This window comes from Tigriopus californicus, chromosome 5 (assembly GCF_007210705.1).
Source record: "Tigriopus californicus strain San Diego chromosome 5, Tcal_SD_v2.1, whole genome shotgun sequence".
Classification (NCBI taxonomy): domain Eukaryota; kingdom Metazoa; phylum Arthropoda; class Copepoda; order Harpacticoida; family Harpacticidae; genus Tigriopus; species Tigriopus californicus.
This window is the reverse complement of record NC_081444.1, coordinates 8,672,969-8,692,927: the sequence shown is the minus strand read 5'-3', so window position 1 is coordinate 8,692,927 and position 19,959 is coordinate 8,672,969. Positions and strand designations below refer to the sequence as shown.

At 46.7% G+C, this 19,959-nt stretch overlaps 3 protein-coding genes across 3 annotated transcripts in view; 1 reads left to right on the top strand and 2 right to left on the bottom strand.

The window, feature by feature from the left end:
- Positions 1-2,108: 2,108 nt before the first annotated feature.
- Positions 2,109-11,805, top strand: LOC131880772 (uncharacterized). The gene is given in 5 exon segments (XM_059227470.1): positions 2,109-2,333; positions 2,840-3,148; positions 5,991-6,212; positions 6,215-9,663; positions 10,250-11,805. Coding segments are annotated over 5 exon segments (5,367 nt in total). The 3' UTR covers positions 11,412-11,805.
- On the bottom strand, positions 11,687-13,435 carry LOC131880121 (innexin inx2-like). The gene has a single exon (XM_059226639.1). It carries the CDS (start codon positions 13,083-13,085, stop codon positions 11,868-11,870), a length of 1,218 nt encoding a protein of 405 aa, XP_059082622.1. The 5' UTR covers positions 13,086-13,435; the 3' UTR covers positions 11,687-11,867.
- Positions 13,436-15,063: 1,628 nt separating this feature from the next.
- The window catches only part of LOC131880958 (putative uncharacterized protein DDB_G0286901), a 6,507-nt gene continuing 1,611 nt past the window's right edge, over positions 15,064-19,959 (bottom strand). Inside the window, exons 3-4 of the mRNA XM_059227690.1 lie at positions 18,775-19,292; positions 15,064-15,299 (exon numbers count right to left, since the gene is read on the bottom strand). Coding sequence (XP_059083673.1) covers positions 15,249-15,299; positions 18,775-19,292 — 569 coding nt within the window. The 3' untranslated portion in view covers positions 15,064-15,248. The remainder of the gene's footprint in view (positions 15,300-18,774; positions 19,293-19,959) is intronic.

The following is a 19,959-nucleotide window of genomic DNA, read 5'->3' as shown; positions in this document are numbered from 1 at the left end:
CCTAGTAATCTGTCAGATCATCATGTTCTCGAGATAGGGTCGACCATTACTCAAAAGCCGGCGTGCTCTAGAGTAAGACCGGCCAAAAAGGTCGGTCTGGCTAAGTTCAAATTCAAAGATGAACTTGGCCGTTGATTATAGAAAGATTAGAAGAAATTGACCTGATTTCAATTCTGAAACAGGAATCGTCCATAGATGTAGCCTTAGACAAATTGATTCTAGTTTTTGAGGACGTCTGTTCCACTCTAGCAATCTCTGAATGCGTTGCGCAAGGCGGGGCAGAGTCTAAAATTCCAAAGTATAGGAAGCAATTGTTTAAAAGGAGCTGCAAATTAGCAAAAAGGCTCCAGAGCACTTTGAATCCAGTAGTTGTGGCTAGCCTTCAAAGAAAGTTGGACGTAGTTCAGGGTAAGATTAAGGCCTCCATTGAGACCGATCATTTGAAAAAGGAAAGTAGAGTTGTTCAAGAGGTGAGGTCGAATCCGAAGGCGTTTTTCTCTTATGCAAACTCTAAGAGAAAGATCAAACACCCTGTAGGGCCTTTTGAAGTCGATGGGGAAGCCATAGACAATCTAGAGACTATGGCCAACATACTTGGAGATCAGTTCTCTAGTGTGTTTTCAACTCCACTGAGTTTAGGAGCAACAGTCCATTGCCCTATTGATGAGTTTGTTGGGACTGGCCATGGAGTACGTCAATAGTGGAGTGGAAAGCTCGGTCGAAGATCGAACGTCTTCTTGCGAGGTTTTGTAGATCTATGCGTTACCTCCAAATCAGATGCATTCCCCACTGAGACAGTGTTCAATGTGCTCAATAAATTCCATCTTCATGTTCAGGCACTTGATTAGGAGGTAACGCAAAACTGAAACGTCTTCTAGCGAGGTTTCAGAGAGCTTTCCACTCCACTACTACTGAGTTGAGCGTTTAGATGATCTCGTAGTCACAGATCAGATGCTTTAGAGGCCATCAGGGACTTGAGACTCTCGAGCTCCCCTGACCCTGATGGGGTGACATCTCAGTTTCTGATGAGATGCTCACTGGTTCTTGTTCCTGTTTTCTCGTACTTGATGCGTTGCATCTTGGACCAGGGCAAGTTCCCCTCTTCTCTGAAGGTAGCTCATGTGGTTCCAATTTTCAAAGGGGGAGATAAGTCACTCCCCAGTAATTATAGGCCGATCTCTCTCACTGCGAATATTGCGAAGGTGTTTGAGAAGATCATGAAGTCCAGAAAATGCTGAATTTCTTGAGGTCAATGATGGCCTTCCTCCTAACCAGCTTGGGTTCCGAGCACATTTTATCATGGTTACCCAACTGATTGAACATATAGAGTAGGTTATTGAGGGACTGGAGAGCCATGAATCAGTCGATGTAGTTTAACGGAACAAGACCACAATGCATATTAATATTGTATCCTGATCCAATGAGAAATGATCTCGCAATAAAGATTTTTTTTTTTTTAAGTTTATCTCGACTTTGCCCAGGCCTTTGACAAGGTAGATCATGGCCTTTTAGTTAACAGGCTCCATGATATTGGGATCCAAGGCAAGGTTCTCAATTGGCTAAGAAGTTTCATTTGTGGTAGGAAACAATTAGTTAAGGTTGAGGGATCCCTTAGTGACGTACATGATGTTAAGTCGGGTGTCCCTCAGGGCTCCATTTTGGGTCCTCTCCTTTTCATTATCTTCATTGCTCCGCTTCAGAAGCTTGGTAGTAGTAATGTCAGTATCTCTTCTTATGCTTATCATACAAAATTGGTAGTTGGTTGGAATGGTCAGGATTCCGGTTGTCTGGCAGAGGTCCTAAACCAAATCTACTCTTGGGTTGCTGCGAGTAACATGGCACTGAATGGAATGAAATTTACCTCAATGACCTTTGGGTCGACGCCATTAGACACTCCACCATTAGATGATGAAGGTAAGGACATTGAGCAGGTCTCATCCATGAAGGATTTACCGTGTGAGCGATAAGTTTGGGTTCTGACTTGAAAACTCAATTTAGGGCTAGTAATTTTATGAATTTCGCGTCAAAATTTTGGTCGATATTCCATTTGATATATGATGACAAATTGAAGTTTGGCAAACAAATAGAAAAGGAACTGGAACTCCATCATGAAAGCAGACAAAGATCTTCGTGCGGCCATTGTCAAGCTCCATGTTGCTGGGAAGTCAAATTCTGAGATTGAGAAGCTCTTTCCGGACAAAAAGGTGACCCGACAGTTCGTCTACAAGCAAGTTCGACGGGTCAAAGAGATTGGTGGGATGGAGGACAGGCCAAGAAAAGGTTGGCCACTGACTAAGAGGACCCCACCTGCCATCAAACAGATCAGGGAAAAGGTGAGGTGAAATCCATCCAGGTTGATCAGGAAGATGGCCAAGGAGGAAGGGATGGCATCTAACACCATGAGGAGGATTATCCACAAGAATCTTGGGCTAAAAGGCTAACGTAAATGCAAACGACACCTGATCAGTGAAGCCTCGATGCAGAAAAGGCTGACCAGAAGTTAGGTTTTGTTGAAGTTGCTGCAAGCTGACATGACCGGCCCAATCTGTTGGACTGATGAGAAAGTTTTCAAGGTGGAGCCTCACTTCAATAGCCAAACAGACCGTGTCTTGGGCTTCAATATCACATCTATCCCCCTCCACCATCGATCAGTCTTTTGGAGACAAAAGCCGTCCAGTATCATGGTGTGGGCCGGCGTGATGTCCGATGGCAAGAAGATGCCCTTGATCTTTGTTGACAGGGGGTCAAGATCAACAGATGGCATTACAAGTCAATACTGGAGGACAAGGTTGTTCCATGGCTTTGCAAGACCTACTCTAACGGTCCTTACGTCTTCCAGCAAGATGGAGCTCCAGCCCACACAGCGAAAGTTGTTCAAGACTTTTGTCAGAAAATTTTTGCAAGGTTCTGGAGCAAGGAGATGTGGCCTCCCAGCAGCCCCGATTTCAATCCACTGGACTTTTCTATTTGGTCCATTCTTGAGGGAAGGGCTTGCAAGACAGCTCACCACAGTATCGAGACCCTGAAGCGCACCCTGATCAAGGAATGGGATGCCATTGAAGATGATACTGTGTGTGCCATTTGTGCCTCCGTCATCCCTCGTCTCAAGAGGGTCATCGCCAACAACAGAGGCGGGCATTGTGAGAATGTCTGAGACAAATGTTGATGCCTTTGACCAATTCAATGAACGTGGAAAATACAAAATCCAATATTGCCTTAAAACACCCCAATAATTGACATTATGTTGGAACCCAAACTTATCGCTCATACGGTAGGTGTAGTCCTCCAAGATAATGGAAAGTTCAATGAGCATATCCAGTTGAAAGTTGGTAATGCTTTTCAAACATGTGGTTGGATATATCGCACATTTAAGTCCAGAGAGTATCACGATGCTAACTCTGTACAAGTCGATTGTTCAGCCGCATCTTGAATATGCCTCTCCCATTTGGGCTCCAATTAGTTCAGCAGGTTTCCAAAAGCTCGAGCAGGTCCAAAGATGTTTTGCTAGGAACATTGAAGATATGATAGAGCTCTCGTATTGGGAGAGGTTAGAAAGGTTTGGATTGTACAGTATTCAGAGAAGTACGAAAAGTTTTTTGATATTGTACGTTTTTAAAAGCATTCATGAGCTTTGTCCCAACCCAGGATTTAGGGTCAATTTTGTGACCGTAGAGGCTTAACGTGCGCTTTGAGAGCACCTTCAAGCCCTCAAAAATCCAGGCTAGTTAAAACAATGATTCCAACTCTTTCTTTCTCGGGCTCCTTCATTGTTCAATTTGCTGCCCTCAAATATTCGTAGGGCTTATGTAGGCGTTGATCCATAAGCAGAATTTAAGTCAGACTTGGATAAGTTTTTGACTAAAATTCCGGATCAACCTTATATTCAAGGATTAGCCAGATCAGCCAACTCCAATTCGTTGGTCGATCAAATAATATATAAAATAAAAGTCAAGTAAAATGAATAATCTTCTCGTCTTGAGCTGCTGGGATGCCAATCCCGTAGCGGTAAGGAAGTCCGGAAAAGAAAAAAAGAAATGGAAAAGAAAGTTGTGATTTAGTATTCCCAGCATACGTTTTAAAAGTCAAATACTAAAAAACTTTGAAATACAACGTTCCTGTTAATTGCACAACTCGACCTAATTATGCAAAATTTCTGGTAACTCTTAATTTCTTAAAAATGAACAAAAATAGTTGGTTCCATGACAACTCAACCCAGGGCAACTTGACCCATGCAGAAATTGAGCCCATATGTTGTTTTGAAATATTCATACTTATGGAGCAAATTGAATCTGTGATATTAAAACATGTCAAAATTTGAAAGCTAATGCCTTATGATGCTAACATTCTGCCAGCAAATCAAGTATTATGGACTCATCAAACTTTGGTTTTGTTCCATAATCATGTTCTTTCTGGTCGAAATGCTGTTTTAATTTTTATACTGGGTCGAGTTGTCCGTTGTGTCGATTGTGCTGGGTCGAGTTGTCCAGTCACAAAATAGTTGTATGCCGATTCATGCATTGGTACTAGAGGGCTTCCATTCCTTTGACGAGATTTAGTAATCAGTATTAAAATCGCCAAAACTATAATGACTGGATAAGCAAGGATTTCGGTTTAGGCGCTCTTACCTCACTGTTTCTCGCTTTAGATGGTCAGTTGGCATAAGGTTTATTTAAAGTGGACTGATTGGTCAGCTCAGTTTTGACATCTTCGGATGCCATACATGCTCCGGCCAAGAACATAAAAACAAATAAGGCACGATGTGCATCCTAAACTAGATAGAGCGTGACTGGGATGCTGCCGTGGCGTGCCGTGCTAGGGTGGCGCTCAATCTGCGCTCAGGCCAGCATGGGTGGCGCGGCAGATAGGGAAAGGCAGGAGGAAGGTGGCTACCGATCAGCTGAGTGCCTCGATAGAGCGACAAGGGCCAAAGCGTTGCTGTATGAGTGGTATTCCTGCCAGAACTCGTGTCAAACGCGGGCCACCCACGCATATGAAGGGCCTGTTTGATTTCATACTTCCCAGTGTGAATGATGAATGGCTCTTAACAGAAGGATACATCAAATCTTAAACAGTCAACAGTTCTCGATTGAAGCAATAAAAAAGAACATTCATATTTCCTTCATAACTCAGATACTTCAAAATATCTCACCAGATTCCCAGAACATCTGTCAAGGGGTCTAGGATCCCTTCCAGACATGGCGTGACACCACGAGACCGTTGGGAGACTGGTAGGGCTGTGCCAACAATCGATCGGACATGGGCGTGTCCATCAATTCAGGGCAACCGTTCCACCTCCGCCGTGTCTGAAGCTAAACTGGCAGCCCTGATAGCTAGCTCGAGTAGTGGATCTGTTCGTGAGAGTTGTTAGATTTTCTGGCACTCCAAACAGACCAAGGATTGGCGTTCGTTGGGCTGAACGACACCTTGGGCACCGAAGCCAAGACCCCCCACTCCAACCCTGGAAATCCTCGACCGTGAGGAGGAGTGGCCTATCCCATGACCACCGCTGCAGAAGACTGGTCAACCTTTAGCTCTCGCCCCCATCTATCTATCTCATCTATCTATCTATCTATCCGGAATCCCTCCTGAGCCCATCTATCCACATCCATCCATCCATCCGGTTGCTGGGCGAAAAAAAGGGTCAAACCTAAGGCCGACCCACGGGATGGGCGTTGCCTAGGCTCCATTGGCTGAATGAATGGATGGCCCAATGTGGCTCAATCTGGCCGTGGTGGATGAGACGAGTCCACTCTCGTGCTTGAAAGCCACCCGCTTGCCGTGATGAGACTGAGTGAGGATCGATGGACGGATGATTAACCAGTCTGACGAGTCTGATTTGGTTGGTTTTAGGCGGCCCGATCCGGCCCCGATCCGCCCCATCCGCCCCATGAACGTCATGGAGGACGCCAAGGCTGAAGATTTGTGCCTGGGCCATGGGCTACCGCACGCCCCACACCGAGGGTGTGGCTCACTGACCGCATCTTGGCCAGCGGGAGTTGGCGTTCTGGCCCGTTGAGCGCTTCTGTGGACGAGCGCTTGATCGCCGAGGAGCGCTTGCTCTATCAGCCGAGTTTGCTGTCACGGCCTGCCGACTCAATGGGCCCGTTTCCACCAAGTCAGCCTACCTGGTGGTGTTCTCGCCTGACCGCTCGCTCATGGCCTCCACCCACGGTGATCATGCCATCTATGTCTGCCGCGTGCAAACCGGCCAACGGCGTCCCGCACTCTCCAGGGTCATCCTCGCACGCCCTGGTGCGTGGCTTTTCACCCTAGTCGACCCGGCGTATTGGCTTCGGGCTGTTTGAGCGGCCAGGTCCGGGTGTGGGACTTGCAGAGCGGCGCTTCCGATATGTGGAAGACGGAGCGGGCTGTTGCCGGACTCTCGTTCCACCCCTCGGAGTGCGTGTTAGCCGTGGCCACGGTGAACGAGGTCTACTTTTGGGACTGGAGTCAACCCGAGCCGTTTACCAAAGTCAAAACGCGTCACGAGCAAGAGCGGGTCCGCTTCGTTCAGTTCGATCACATCGGTCATCACCTCGTGACCGGAATTATGAACTACACTCCACCCAATCCGCCCACGCCTGAGCGATCCCGTGAATCCTCGCCGTCACGTGCCGCGGTCACTGCCTTAGAAAGTGGCCGCTTCCGACCGCCCTTGCGGCATGTCGATGATCCTGGATTTGGCGGGGGTGGATTACTCAGCGCCCATGACGTCCTTTTTATGCACCGTCGTCGACGCCACTTACCTTTCAGTGATTCGGATTCCAGTCCCAATCAGTCGCCCGTGTCTTTAGTGAATTTGTCTCGCCGGCGTGCTGACCGCGATGAGGCTTGGTCCACCACGGCCAGTATCGGATCCCGGGGCTCGCCGCCTCCTTCGGCCACGCCGTCTGACCCAGTCCCACGCTCCGCCCTGGCGGGCCCGGCCTTGACTAATTCGGCCTCTCAAACCCTCTCGGACCTAGCTCAAGCGGCATCCAACCAGTTAATCGCTGAGAATGAACGATTGTTATCTGGCCGAACTGGCGCCCAAAGCATGTTGGATTCTAGCTTCGATCGTGATGATCCGTTGCTGAGCGACCGACCGTACGGGCAGTCGTTGCCGACTCGCACTCGTCCCGCCTCTCAATCCAGAATTTTGACAGAGCCGAGCCAAATCCGTACCCATTTACTACCTTCCGGAGCCGGCCAACGGAGTTCCCGAATTGATCATAATTATGTGATGCGATCAAACCGTTTTGGCGGATCAGGCACCAGTGCCCACCTCTCTTCTGGGCGAGAACTTGATCTTCGCATGACTTTTAGCCATAGTCCTGAATCGGAATTTGTCGAGGTGGCTCGCCCTCCTCCACTTGGGGTGCGAAATCCAAGTCTCGCTAGTTTGGAACCCGATGCACCTTCTCGCGTCCTATCTCAAAGAGAAAGACGACTCGAAACTTTGCTAGACGAGAGACGTGCATTAGTCCATGAAATTCAACAAATGCGAACCACTCGGGAAATACTCTTTCCCAGTCCTGATGAGCCCGCGCCCGGCAATATCCCTACCCCTATCCGTTTGCCTTTTGGCCCCACTTCTCGCGATTCGTCCACACAGCCCGGCCAAGATGATCTCTCAAGAGCAGGAATTGCTGCCAGATCTCTAAATGAACGCTCAAGAAGACCTCCGCCGCCGCCCTTCTTGCCTCTTCGTCTTCCAATCTATAGTGCTAACTCGACAGGGGGTGGTTCTTCAGAAAGTGGGGGTATAGCTTCAAGTACTGTGACGGCCACGACGGTGTCGCCATCAGAAGTGGGGCCGAATGCAAGATCTTCATCGCTCGCATCACCTAGGTCCATTTCCATGACTGCGGATACCCGTGACCACATATTTGGTAACTCTCGACCCATCGATGAATGGGCTGTGAATCAAAGACTAGCCATAGAGAGCAGCCGTTTAGCTCAATCATTGTCTTCGGAACTTGGAACAGAGGCGAGTGATGTTCTCAGGCTCTCAAATGAAGGTAACAACGTCTCCAATACAACAGCAACCGTTTTGACGTCCAACGCCACGAATCCACCAGATCCAGTCGAAAGATTGTCATTGGACGTACAATTAGAGTTATTGCGTAGTCGACGCCGAGAACGCCTTCTGCGAATGAGCTTAAGACGAGGAGCATTGAATGAGCTCAACCGCATTTACGACGATGATGGCAGTCCCACTGTGTTAAATGAAAGCGACGCCGTCCGAGCAGCAGAGCCCACTGTTGAGACACTACCTCCATCTTCTGAGGTTCCCCCATTAGCTGAACATCAAACCACAGCCTCCGCACGAGAAGCGGTGGCTGACCCAAGTATTGACGGACCTGATGAGTCTGACACAGGTCGAAGTGGTTCGCAAAGCCTAGACATTGCTCTTCTGAGTCGTCACATCGATCACATGCAGCGGATCTGCCGAGAAAGCCTCTCGGGAATCATTCCCAGACAGAGAAGGCAAATTTTGCGACTTCAATCGATTCGTCGAATGCTAGAAGATCTGCAAGTGCAAATTCGTAATCTTCGAGCGGCTTCCATCCAAGAACTTCAGCGGAGACAAGATCGCTTAAGTAGCGACCTTCAGGCTAAACAGAGAATATCTTTGGCATTAAGCCGCCTTGGAAATGCTGCCCGACGCTCTCCTAGATTGCCAGCCACAGCACGGGGAGCAGCCAACCTTGGGACAAGAAGACCTAACCCATCCGACCTTGAAGCGGCAGTTGGTAATTCCTCTTCAACCTACCGCAACCGTTCTCTGGGGCAACTTCGAAAGTCGCTCAGTCGAAGTTCCACCCTCCGAGCTCGAGCTCAGTGTCAAGTGGCTTCACAAATGCGTGCTTCTTTAAGGGCTGTCCAACTAGGCCCTGATTTAGCCAGGCAAGCCAACAGTCCGTTGAGCCAAATCAAGGCCCAAGCGAGTTTAAATGTTTTAGAGCAGACTTCAAAAAATGCCGGATCTCTCCTGCCGAATTCACCTCAAGTCAGCTCAGATATGTCTGCCGTTCACATCGAGCCGGTGGATGTCCTGGAACCTGTCACAAACACTGATAGCGTGGATTTGGATGCACGTGTTGTTCAAGACTCGAGATCAGAATTACGAGCTTTCTCTCAAAGATTGGAGAGGCTTCTCCGAGCCCAACGAGAAACAGCTGAACAAGGTCGACGAGGCTCTAGGGACTTCGAGGATCATGATTTGGAAGATGACCCTGCTAATGTTGATGATGGTGATCCTTTGCTTGGCTTGCCTCGACCCACCACGTACATGAGTTATCGGCAACGTTTCCGTCACCTGTTTGACGGAACTTCAGAATACAGTAGTCTATTGGACCACGATCCCGAGTCTCAGGATCGAGGAACTACAGATCGAGGCAATGGCGATGGATTTTTTGCCTCGTCCTCGGAGTCTGAGAGCGACAGTGATCCCTCCCTCTCAAGCTTCTATGGTCTTCCTTACACGGGAAATAACTTGGATAATCGTATTCGAATGGAACACATGGGCTTGTCACGCCGAGGTCCGACAAGCCGAACCTTTCGAAATTCTTTACGTGATTGGTCTGATGCTCGGGTTGGATTACGACGCCATGAAGAACGCGAGCGGAGACGGCTGTCACGGGAACGAGATCTCATCCGAAGACGACATCGCTATGGAAGGTAAGGAGAATTTGAAAGATTTCGACTAATTTCTTCCGTTTTAGGACACAAGTCATGAGATTTTTCGACTCCTCTTTGCCAGAAGGTTTTGCAAGCATGGTTCTAGGCACGAACTTCTAGAAATATGGCCTGTGACCGAGCTCCCCGCCAAATCGGCCTGCTCTTGGTCATGGTAAATCTGAGCCGCTTTTCGAGTTAAAGTAATAAAATTAGAAACGTAAAACTCCTGATTTAAAGGCAAGTCATTTTTATATTATTCACCTGTAAAGTCGTTTGTTTCAAATTATATTGTCAAAACCTTATGCAGCTGACCAAGAACGGGCTTTAAATTAGTGTTTACAGCATAACTTTGGACATATCTCCCGAGTTCTCTAAGCATAAGTTTGGTCTCAAACTTGGCCAAGTCCATCTATTCAACAAGATCTTGTGGGCGTATGAAGTGCTGATTTGGAATAGTTTTTGGAGATAAAAAAAAAATTTCCTTCCTTATAAGAAACCCACATCTCTAGAAGTCCGTGTTCTAGGCTATTTGGATTTCTTACTGTTACTTGATGCCTCAAGAGAGTAACCTTGTCAATTTCTTTAGGTATTTTGCGGATTCCGAGTTTTTCCCGGGGACTAACGAACCACAGACCCTCCCACGAACCCATCGAGATCCCTTGATGAATCAAATGAATCAACAACCACACATGTCCTCAACCAGGAACGTTACGAATGCCGGGGATTCTGAAAACGCGAACACAGTTTCGCCATTACGCGAACAAATTTGGAGACGCTTGAGAAGACGGAACGCCCAGCTGAATCAATTAGACTCTCAAATCATGGCTGAAACTGGAAGTCGCGACAGGTCTCGCCATCGTGAATTTCTCTCGGGTTTGGTAGACCAACTCACCATCGATCAACCGCAATTTTCGTCTGCTTTTCACCCCAACAATGACGTTGATCATCCCCGTGGTAGCGCCAATGACAACATCCCCATTGCCAACAACGACAGCTTATCTATAGCCATGAACTCGACCCAACGCCCAACGCCAAGCTCCTATACTGACTCCAATAACGGTCGGGCCTCGTCTCCTGGAGGACGTTTGAGAGGTCTCCCCGATCAGTTGAGATATCGCAATTACAGCCATATGCTCATTTTGGGTAGACGAGATGCCGCAGGAATAGGTCCGTTCTCCTTGCGAATAGAGGATGGTATCGAGACGGGACACATGCTGGCCACCAATCGTATTCAGGCGTGGAACTTCAGTCGTGGCCAATTGCCTGATATTTCGGACACGACCTCGAATATTGTGGTGAAAGAAGCTTGCATCGTGAGCTCAGCCTCCGTGGACATTTCCGAAGATAACACTCTTCTGGTCACTCTAACACCGACCTATGCTCCCATGACGACGGCAGTGGGCGTGTACAGTCTGAAAACCGAATCTCGGGGTCAATGCTTAGCTTCCCTGAGTGTGGAGTCATCGGTGGTATCAGTGAGCTTGTCCCCGACATCCCGTCATTTACTGGTCGGATTGAATCGCCAAACACGAAGATTACCGTCGAGTGGCGCCGAAAGAGGCCTGATGGCTCACGTCTATCGGATACAGTTCCCTTGGGAGCGTGACTCCGAACGAGGACGCCTCATTCATAAACGCGATATCGCTCAGTTGGAAACATCGGCCTTGAATTGCATCCGATGGATTCCAACCCCGGGGCAAGGTATGGCCTATGCCACCAATACGGGATTGATCAAGCTGTTACGGTAGAATAAGTCAAGAGTGAAAGGGAAATGACCAAATGATGATTTTGAAAATGGCATCAATCCGTTTCCCCTCGCAAACAAATTGATGTGCAAGCATTGTCAAGAAGATGAAAGAAAGACATTGCGGCATTTTTTTCAGTAAATTAAAACTGGAGTGTTTCGGTTACTGTTTAGGTAACTTCATACCATGTGTTCGTCAAACCACCCATTTACAAGTTATGTCGATTCGAGTGTTGATCGTGTGAGAATTCGAAATCACTCTGAAGAAAGAACAACCGATCAATCAATCAATCTAATAATCCATGTAGTCGGTCGCAACAAGCGAGGTTGTGAATTTGCCCGTGGATGGATGCGTACGAGATGTAGGCTATTAAAAATCATGATTACGTTTGCTAACATTTCTTGTCATTGCTGGTGAGTTTATTGGCGTTCTTTGTATCCCGATTATTGGCCAATGGCTCTAAACCATGAGTCGATTCTTCTCGTCATTTTTGGGTGAAGGGCAGGAGGGAGTGCCTCTGTGGTTGAGACCAATATCTGGCGATGACGATGCAGAGGGTGGTTGTCTTTGGAGCTCGTAGCTCTCTGGTTTGGGTCCGTTTCGCGTGTTCAGTTGATCATTCTTGATGAGGTCGGCCAAGAACTCTTGGAAAAAGAAACGATTGGTATTGCTGGCAATACGGGTGAGTATGAACCAATCCCCTATGTAAAAGTTAACCAGAGCACTTCGCACCTGAAGACGACCAAAGCGACCTCGAAGACGAATCTCAAGTACTTTGACCCGGCTCTCGTTGATGAACCAAACGGACGCATGATAAAAAAGGTTAATACCTGAGACAATGAACAAACAGATATACCAGAAATACAGGAATAGGAACACTTTCTCGTTGACAATGTTCTGGGACAAGATACAAAATCCATTCGCTGTGGTAAGCCCACCCGTGGGTGCCACATATTTGAATTCGCAACTCACTGTCGTCGGGAACGTGTCGCACATGGGATTGAAGCCTTGAAGTTGGGCCGGTGTTTGCAAGTATGTCATGACGTCGAAGCCATAGTGATGAAATTTCCCATTGAGGATCTTGTCCGTTATAACAAAATTAAAGATCAATCCCACCAGGTTTAGGATCTCGCACATGCAGTAGTATGCATAGTAGAAATCATTGTGGTGCAGTAAAGAGTTGAATCTCGTAATCAGAGTCTCCTTTTCCTTGCGAAATTCCTCGCCGTCGGACAAAAGCGTACTTTTCCGGGTTTCCTTCGAGATTAGATCGTCTAACAGGCCGTTCTCGAGACTCGACCAAATCTTGGCTGGAATGGCAAATATGGCCGAATGGAGGAGCAACACGAATGGGATCCATTGGTAGTAAGCTGTGGTTGGGGCATCTTTAGGGTCTGGGTATTGATCTTGTCGCGTGACACAATCGAGCTCCTTATATTTGGAACTAATCAAGGAAGATCCGTGAATCCAGCAATATTGCTTGGCCAAGTCCACGGCCACATCTGTTGTGAAGGAGCAAACAATGGGATCGCCGAAGTACTGCGTGGCCAGACACAGGGCCGAGCCCAAGATGCAAAGGGTCACGGAAAAGACCGAAAACAGCCGGAAGTAGACGCCCGTGGTCTGGATCCCTTTAAAGTCAAAGAAGTTCACAATTTGCTCCAAAAATGGTTCCATGACTAACGCCAGAGATGAGTTTGCCACCAATAACCGAGTATATCGTGCTCCTAAAAAGTGCTAGCGTCCACCTATCACTACCTCAATAGATCACTTCCTTTCGGCGGGCTCGCCAAAATTGAACAGTATATGATGAATGTCCTTTTTGGCCAATGTGCCTTGTCCGAATGAAGCTCTTCTTCTAAGACATTCTTATCGCAAATATTGGCCTCGTGATAAAGGATGGAACCGGAAGGTTAAGCCCAAGTTAGAATCTCTCGGGGGAAAATCCTCTTTCCATTGAATCTTCAAATTTCCAGTTCAACGCTCGCCCAAAACTCCCCATAATATTGTTGTTAGTCACTGTCAAAGATGATTGTCTAGATCCCCCCCCCTGCTGTACGGCCAAGGTCTAACACCGACCTATGCTCCCATGACGACGGCAGTGGGCGTGTACAGTCTGAAAACCGAATCTCGGGGTCAATGCTTAGCTTCCCTGAGTGTGGAGNTCCTCCCCCCTCCCCCCTGGTTCTCGCCTCTCGCCTCCCGTCTTGTTCGTGTTCGCATTTCTTCCCGGTCTCCTCCTTGGCAGGAACCTTTACCCGTTGGGCCGGGAATAGTTCGGGTGATGCCTCAACAAGTGGGTATGTGGGTATTTGAAGATGGAGACTGGCTGGTTGCTCTCCCGAGCTCCATACGATCGACACACATGTAGCTGGCTGGCAAGCTGGCCACTCAACCAGCCCGCCAGCCAACTCAACTCCCATGTGCTTCATTTCTGGTGGTGGTGGTGCTAGTAGTGGTGATGGTGATGATGATGATGCGTATGGATGGATCTCGAGTATTGGGCATTGGGCCCCAGCATTCCCTCATGTGTGCGTGTGCATGTGTGTGGATGCTTGCAGCGTAGTGTATATGTTGTCTAGGTACGTGTGCGTGTACGTGTGCAGCGCAGCGCAGCCCTTTGACTCATCCGATCACTTCCAAAGTTGGTTAGTTAGTTAGTAAGTGCGAGAGTGCTTGAAAGCGGTTTAAAGTGAAGAAGAAGACGAGAAAAACCGGGGAGGAGGAGGAGGAGGACTGAAAACTGAAATCGAGGCCAGCGTGTAACCCAGCGATTGTAGTTACAAAAAAAGGCGACCAGGATGACGACGACGACGACTGCGGCGAGTTGTGCGACGATTTATCATTTCTCAAAAGAACCCAAAGTTGAACCGAATGGGTTGAGACTCCTCCGGGCATGGGGACGTCATGGGGGTCCTCAAAACCAGTTTCATGCCAGAAGAAGAGGCCAAAGCCCTATTATGATCAAAGCTACATACATACATTTACACTACGTACGTACATACAAACGCACAGCTACAGCCAACCAACTCTAACTCCAACTGCTGACGACTAAGCTTCAATCGGATCATATTAGTGTGCACACACACGGACAGACACACACACATACACACACACGCACATATATTGCATACAGCACAAGTATACAGTTTACGAATTGCATATTTACACGTAAACAATCTACAGTATGCGATTCTGCAGTACTTACTTCTGCTCGAATCGAAGAATCTGCTATGCTTGTTGCCCAGTTTTTACCACTCGCTTCTATGGACACTAACTACATATTTCTGCTCTCACAATCGAGCAGGCATTGGATGCTACGTATACTAAAATAATTTCCCAAAAGTCCTCGATCTCGGAGTTTCTCATTCAAAAACCTGAGGAGGCCCCCTGGCACAGTCAATTGACACTCGTCCTCGTGCTATTCCTACCCCTACTAATTCTATGAAAACTACTTCTTTGACTCCTATCAAAAGCACTTCGCTCCTGACGAGCTAGTTCGACTTATGGATATGGCCGGGATTTGTTAGAGTCGGTGGGAAATTCCACGTGCCATGATAACGGAACGACATGTATTGCGATGCCCCGGATTCATGCATCATCGTCATCACCACCAGAAAGACACATGTTAAGACGACTTCACGACACCATCAGATCGTCCGATGAGCAGTTCCTATTTTGATGGACGCTCTTGATCGAGATATTGCATACAATATATACGGTTACAGGGGTTGTGTGAATTTTTCCCAAGCCCTCTCGTTTACTGGGTCTTCTCGTTTGATTAATCATTGCTTGCGATCCGTCTCGACCGATCATATTTGAATGGAATGTACTTTGGATTCATTTTCCCCGTCGATCATCCGGAATTTCTCGATCATAGCCACGGGAATTCTGAAATGGATAAGGTATGCTTGATTCAGTTCTTTCGACGCATGTATAGCATGTTTATTAATTGCGTCCAGGGCAATTTCTGGGCACTCGTTCATCATTCAACATGTACCAAAGAGGGGGAAAATAGTCAAAATAAGAGACAGAGTCGGAGACAGTTGAACTGATCAAATCAGCACCTTAAATACCCATCGTTATACATTGCTTTGATTGCAATGTGACATGGGACAATGCCTCCAACAAGTAGCACCTTTTCTTAAGAGCATTCATTGCCGAACCTATGTAGTACGTATGTACTATTGTACATCGAGTTCAATATTCTTCCAATTGGAGGCTTCTGAGTTGATCTTCTTTCAGGTTTTGAGAATTGTGATCAGTCTGGCGATGGCCATCACATACAAATCTTTGAACCCCACACGGGTACGTACATACAAACAACATATACTACCATTTCAATCCATAAGTCAGTCAGTCAGTCAGCCAGTCAGCCAGCCAACCAGCCAACTTGTTGCTTGATTGTTGGAATAAAAACATGTCTGGATATAGTTGGTGATAGTTGTAAAGAAGGCACTGATGGAGGTGGTGGTGAAGTAGCAGCCCCGCTTCATTTTCATCTATGGCGGCAGCTCTTACGTCGTTCGTATGTATACATGTATGTATGTAACTATGTAGTGTGTAGTATGTGTGTGCAGTATGTATGTGTACATTGAATGTGTGCATACTGTGTGTAGCCCCGTTGGTATGTTGGTTGGTACTTTTGCCATCATTGCTCAGGGTCTTCTTGAACTCTCCACAAAAAACCTAAGCCGTCTTTGCCTCATCATGAATCATTGCTTCTAAGTTAGTCGAGGTGACTGTGGCACTCCATCGACTGTCGAGATCATAGATATGGTCGAGATATGGCTTCTCAAATGTTCAATCAAGTTTTGCCATTAAAGAAAGGGGTTTTGGGTATCTTTGGATTTCAAGACACAGCCCCAAAAGAGTCGAGCAGGAGGAGTAACACATAGAAGTAGAACTTGTACTAGAACTTGTAGTGATACCAGTAGTATAGCAGTTGGAGCCGTAGTAGTAGTAGTGGTGGTGGTGGTGGTGGTAGTAACAACAACAGTAGAAGAGTAGTAGTAGTACTAGTAGTAGCCAGTGGCAACCAACCACCTTGAAGTGAACACTGAAAAGCATCACAGACGAGCTACAAACGGATTAAAATCTGATTGTGTCGAGCGAATAAAATTCGAAAGAACGTTGGATCGAAGGGTTAGAATTCAGTTCAAAACCGAGTCATGATCAAGCAAAAAGAAGTGCCAGCAAACTCCGGGACACAGACAAGCCCAGAGAAAAAAAACATCGAACGCAAAAACGAAGCGAAAAGATCGAATGGAATCTCTTTGGGTGTGTTCTAATCGAGGCTTAAACCTAGCATAGCTGAACATCATCTTGAGTCATGACTATCTTAAATATGTTCGGTGTATACGTATAGCACATACGTAGAGCGAGCGAACTTACAAACTACATAGATCGAGAGATTCCACAGCACCTGGCTGATCATCCTCAGAATATGTACAAGTTTTCCACGGACATTAGAGAATGATCGATAAGCAACAATAAAATGTTCATCAATACAGCACATCAGGCCAACGCCAAGTTTCTCTCTATTCTGTCAATTCATCGTTTCCCAGGTCAAAATCTTTATTGGTGGTTGCAAATCGATGATAGTCTATCTATATTAGTGTCAGCGGAGGGCCGTTAGTATTTGGAAAAGCAAAATGTATCGCAATGCCCGTCAAATAATTTCAAGTCGCTCTCTCACTCGGCTCTCCACGTGCCATTTATCCTCCATTCAATCAAGAGGTTGCCTGTCCACTGTACTGATGGTGGATCGACAGAAAGATAAAGGCTCTGGTTGTTTCGCTTTCGTCACACAGCATACAATCAATAACCGTGTTTGTATTTCAATTCTCCAACTTCATACTAGTACCTTTCAAAACTACTTGTCTGGCTTGAACTGGATTTCAGTTCCCGGTAATTGTCGTGCCTTACACACTTTTCAGCTTGATCTCCTGGTTTTTGGATCAAGCAAGAGCCTAACCGAAAAGTATCTTTGGCATTGCCTTGGATGCAAATTATGGGAGAACTCTCCAGGGAACTCAAAGTATTGCCGAGATTAAACGGCAGGATCGACAGTATAGGTCGTTACGGATAGGTTGTTACGAGGTGTCGGAATGGGCACATACAAGCACGTTGGTGTGACTTATGGTGTGATCTAATGCTACAGATTGTCTTGTTCAATTTGATCAACATTAGTGAAAGTAATGCAGTAGAACTGGATTCCAGTATCAGTAAAAAGGCCAAGTGCCAACCATGGTAATGGGCTCAAAAGATCCTAGACATCTCAGAGATGTATGGACGTACTACATGTAGAAGCTCTTTCTTTTGATGCCTCGTCGGGGCTCCTTAAAAAAGAGGCTTCTCTTTCTTGGCTTTGTAATGGGCAATAATGGGAGGCTCGATCCGAACAGAATAACAAAGAATCTTGGAAAAAGGCAGATCTCCCAATTTGGGAGAAATGCTAAAAAATCGGCTTGGAGCTTGTTAACGAGTTGAAGGAGGGGTACAAGCCCCATGAACGACAATCACAACAACAACAACAACAACAACAACAACAACTTTATCCCTATTATTGCTTTCAACACTGGTTTCATCCCCTCCCCAAACCTCAAGCAATAAAGAAGAATTTCTAGCATTCTCTCACCGACAGGCGCCCCATTTCTCGACATTAGAAACCCCAATGTACGTATGTAGTCGTCCACGGCAAATTCAACGGAAACAATGGCGAGCTAGACTCGGTTGGTCTTTTTTGGCGAATTCCAATCTGCCTTGGTCTTAAGATATGGATCGATTAGAAGCTGAGATGATGAGGCAGTCAAGACGGGAAAAGAAAATTGAACCCCGATCAGTTGTTGTTCGCCCTCCTCCTGCCCGCTTCTCTGAACTCTGATAATGTAAGACCCCAAGCGACACTCAAAGGTTTTTTTCGTCAGTGTTAGGTTCAATTGCGAGATTTCTAATCTCTTGTAATGGGCGGCTGTTCATCATACAGCATTCCCAGTGTGCTGCAGTTGTTGTTGTTGTTGCTGTCGTTGTCGATGTAGTTGGTAATATGTGGAGCAGACACCTTAAATAATGACATGCCTTCAGGCCACATTGGTGGTACTCGTTGCGATGGTGTTGGTAGTGGAAGTGATGTTGAAGAATCGATTCAGACTTTGTTCAAAGGCAAAGGAATCTGAGTGAAGCCTAATTTTGTGCTATCCCGCTAGACCCTTCGAACTGGATGCGAGTACCACGGCACTACCTACAACTACCTACACTACTACTGTACGTATGTACCGATAGATAACAGATACGTGGAGTACGTAGAGTACGTGCGTACACCCAAGCAGGAGGAAGGTGATGGACGCTCGGTTTATCTACTCACCTGATTACCGTAGTTATTATTCGAGTATTCGTAAGAGTATTGGTAAGTTCGTCCGTAACTAGAGGCTCCATTGTCGTTGTTGTTAGAAATGTCGCCACTGCCAGCGTTGCCTCGTCGTCCTCCGGTTCCCAATTCTCCCCCGCCGAGCTGGAAAGGCCTCGTTGGATTGGCAGGAAATTGCGAATTTCGCACTCCACCATTGCTGATGTTGTTGTTGTATTGATTGGTTCCACTCGCACTACTGGACCCTCTTTGGCTCGAGTATGAGTAGGTGACATTTCTGCCAAACGAGTTCTGGTTGTAACCTCGATTGTTGAAATTGGAATTGGTAACGACCCCGTTGACCGCTGTGGTGCCTGACGACGCCCCTGATTGTTGTTGGTTCCTCAAATAGTCTTGGACTCGTTGATATTCCCGCAGCTCAGACTCTCCTCGAGCACCGTAGTTCGAGCTGACCGCCTCACGACCTCTCTGCAACGATGACAGGAGGCTATCTTCAGCATAGAGTATTCCCGTGTCTAAAATGAAAATGATGAATTCATTGAAGAATTGGTAATTCCTGAGTACAGTTCCTGAGGCAACCTTTTTGTCATGTTGCAAAGAGACCCCAAACTGAGCGTGATGCTCATGAATGGGGATTGCTTTCAAAGGTTGGACTTTGACAACGAGAACTTTACTTTGACGTCGTTTTCTACAACAATTGGCGTTGAACTCACTTTAGGTTTGGTGCCTTGCTTGGGACATCGAAAGCAATGCGCAATCAACGATTTAAGAAAGAACTAAGCACCTGCTAACGGTTTCTCACTATTTATGATATTTCGAAATTACAAAAGTATGTCTGTTCCAAAGCAATGTATTGCTTTTTTTGTTCACTTGTAGCTCAGCTTATGGGGTTACATTGCAAGACCAAATTGTGAGGAGTGACAAATCCAGCCAAATACAAAGACTTTGAGTCTCGTTGGGCAAAATCCAGACGAAATATCACCCCATTCTTGGGCCCTTTCTTTTAAAGTAGCCCACCTGGTTGACAAAGAAATTGACCTTTTGGCAAGCTTTTAGCACGATTAGGACATCATATTCGACGACAGTTTTACAGTGAAACATGAAGACGAAAAATTCATAAGCGAGTCAGGAATCAGGAGAAACCACCTTCTCCTCGAATTCCAACTAGTTGGTCTTTTTGTT

Bases quoted from the DNA above. Each gene is read 5' to 3' on its own strand.
- LOC131880121 (XM_059226639.1), bottom strand. From the start codon at position 13,085: ATGGAACCATTTTTGGAGCAAATTGTGAACTTCTTTGACTTTAAAGGG.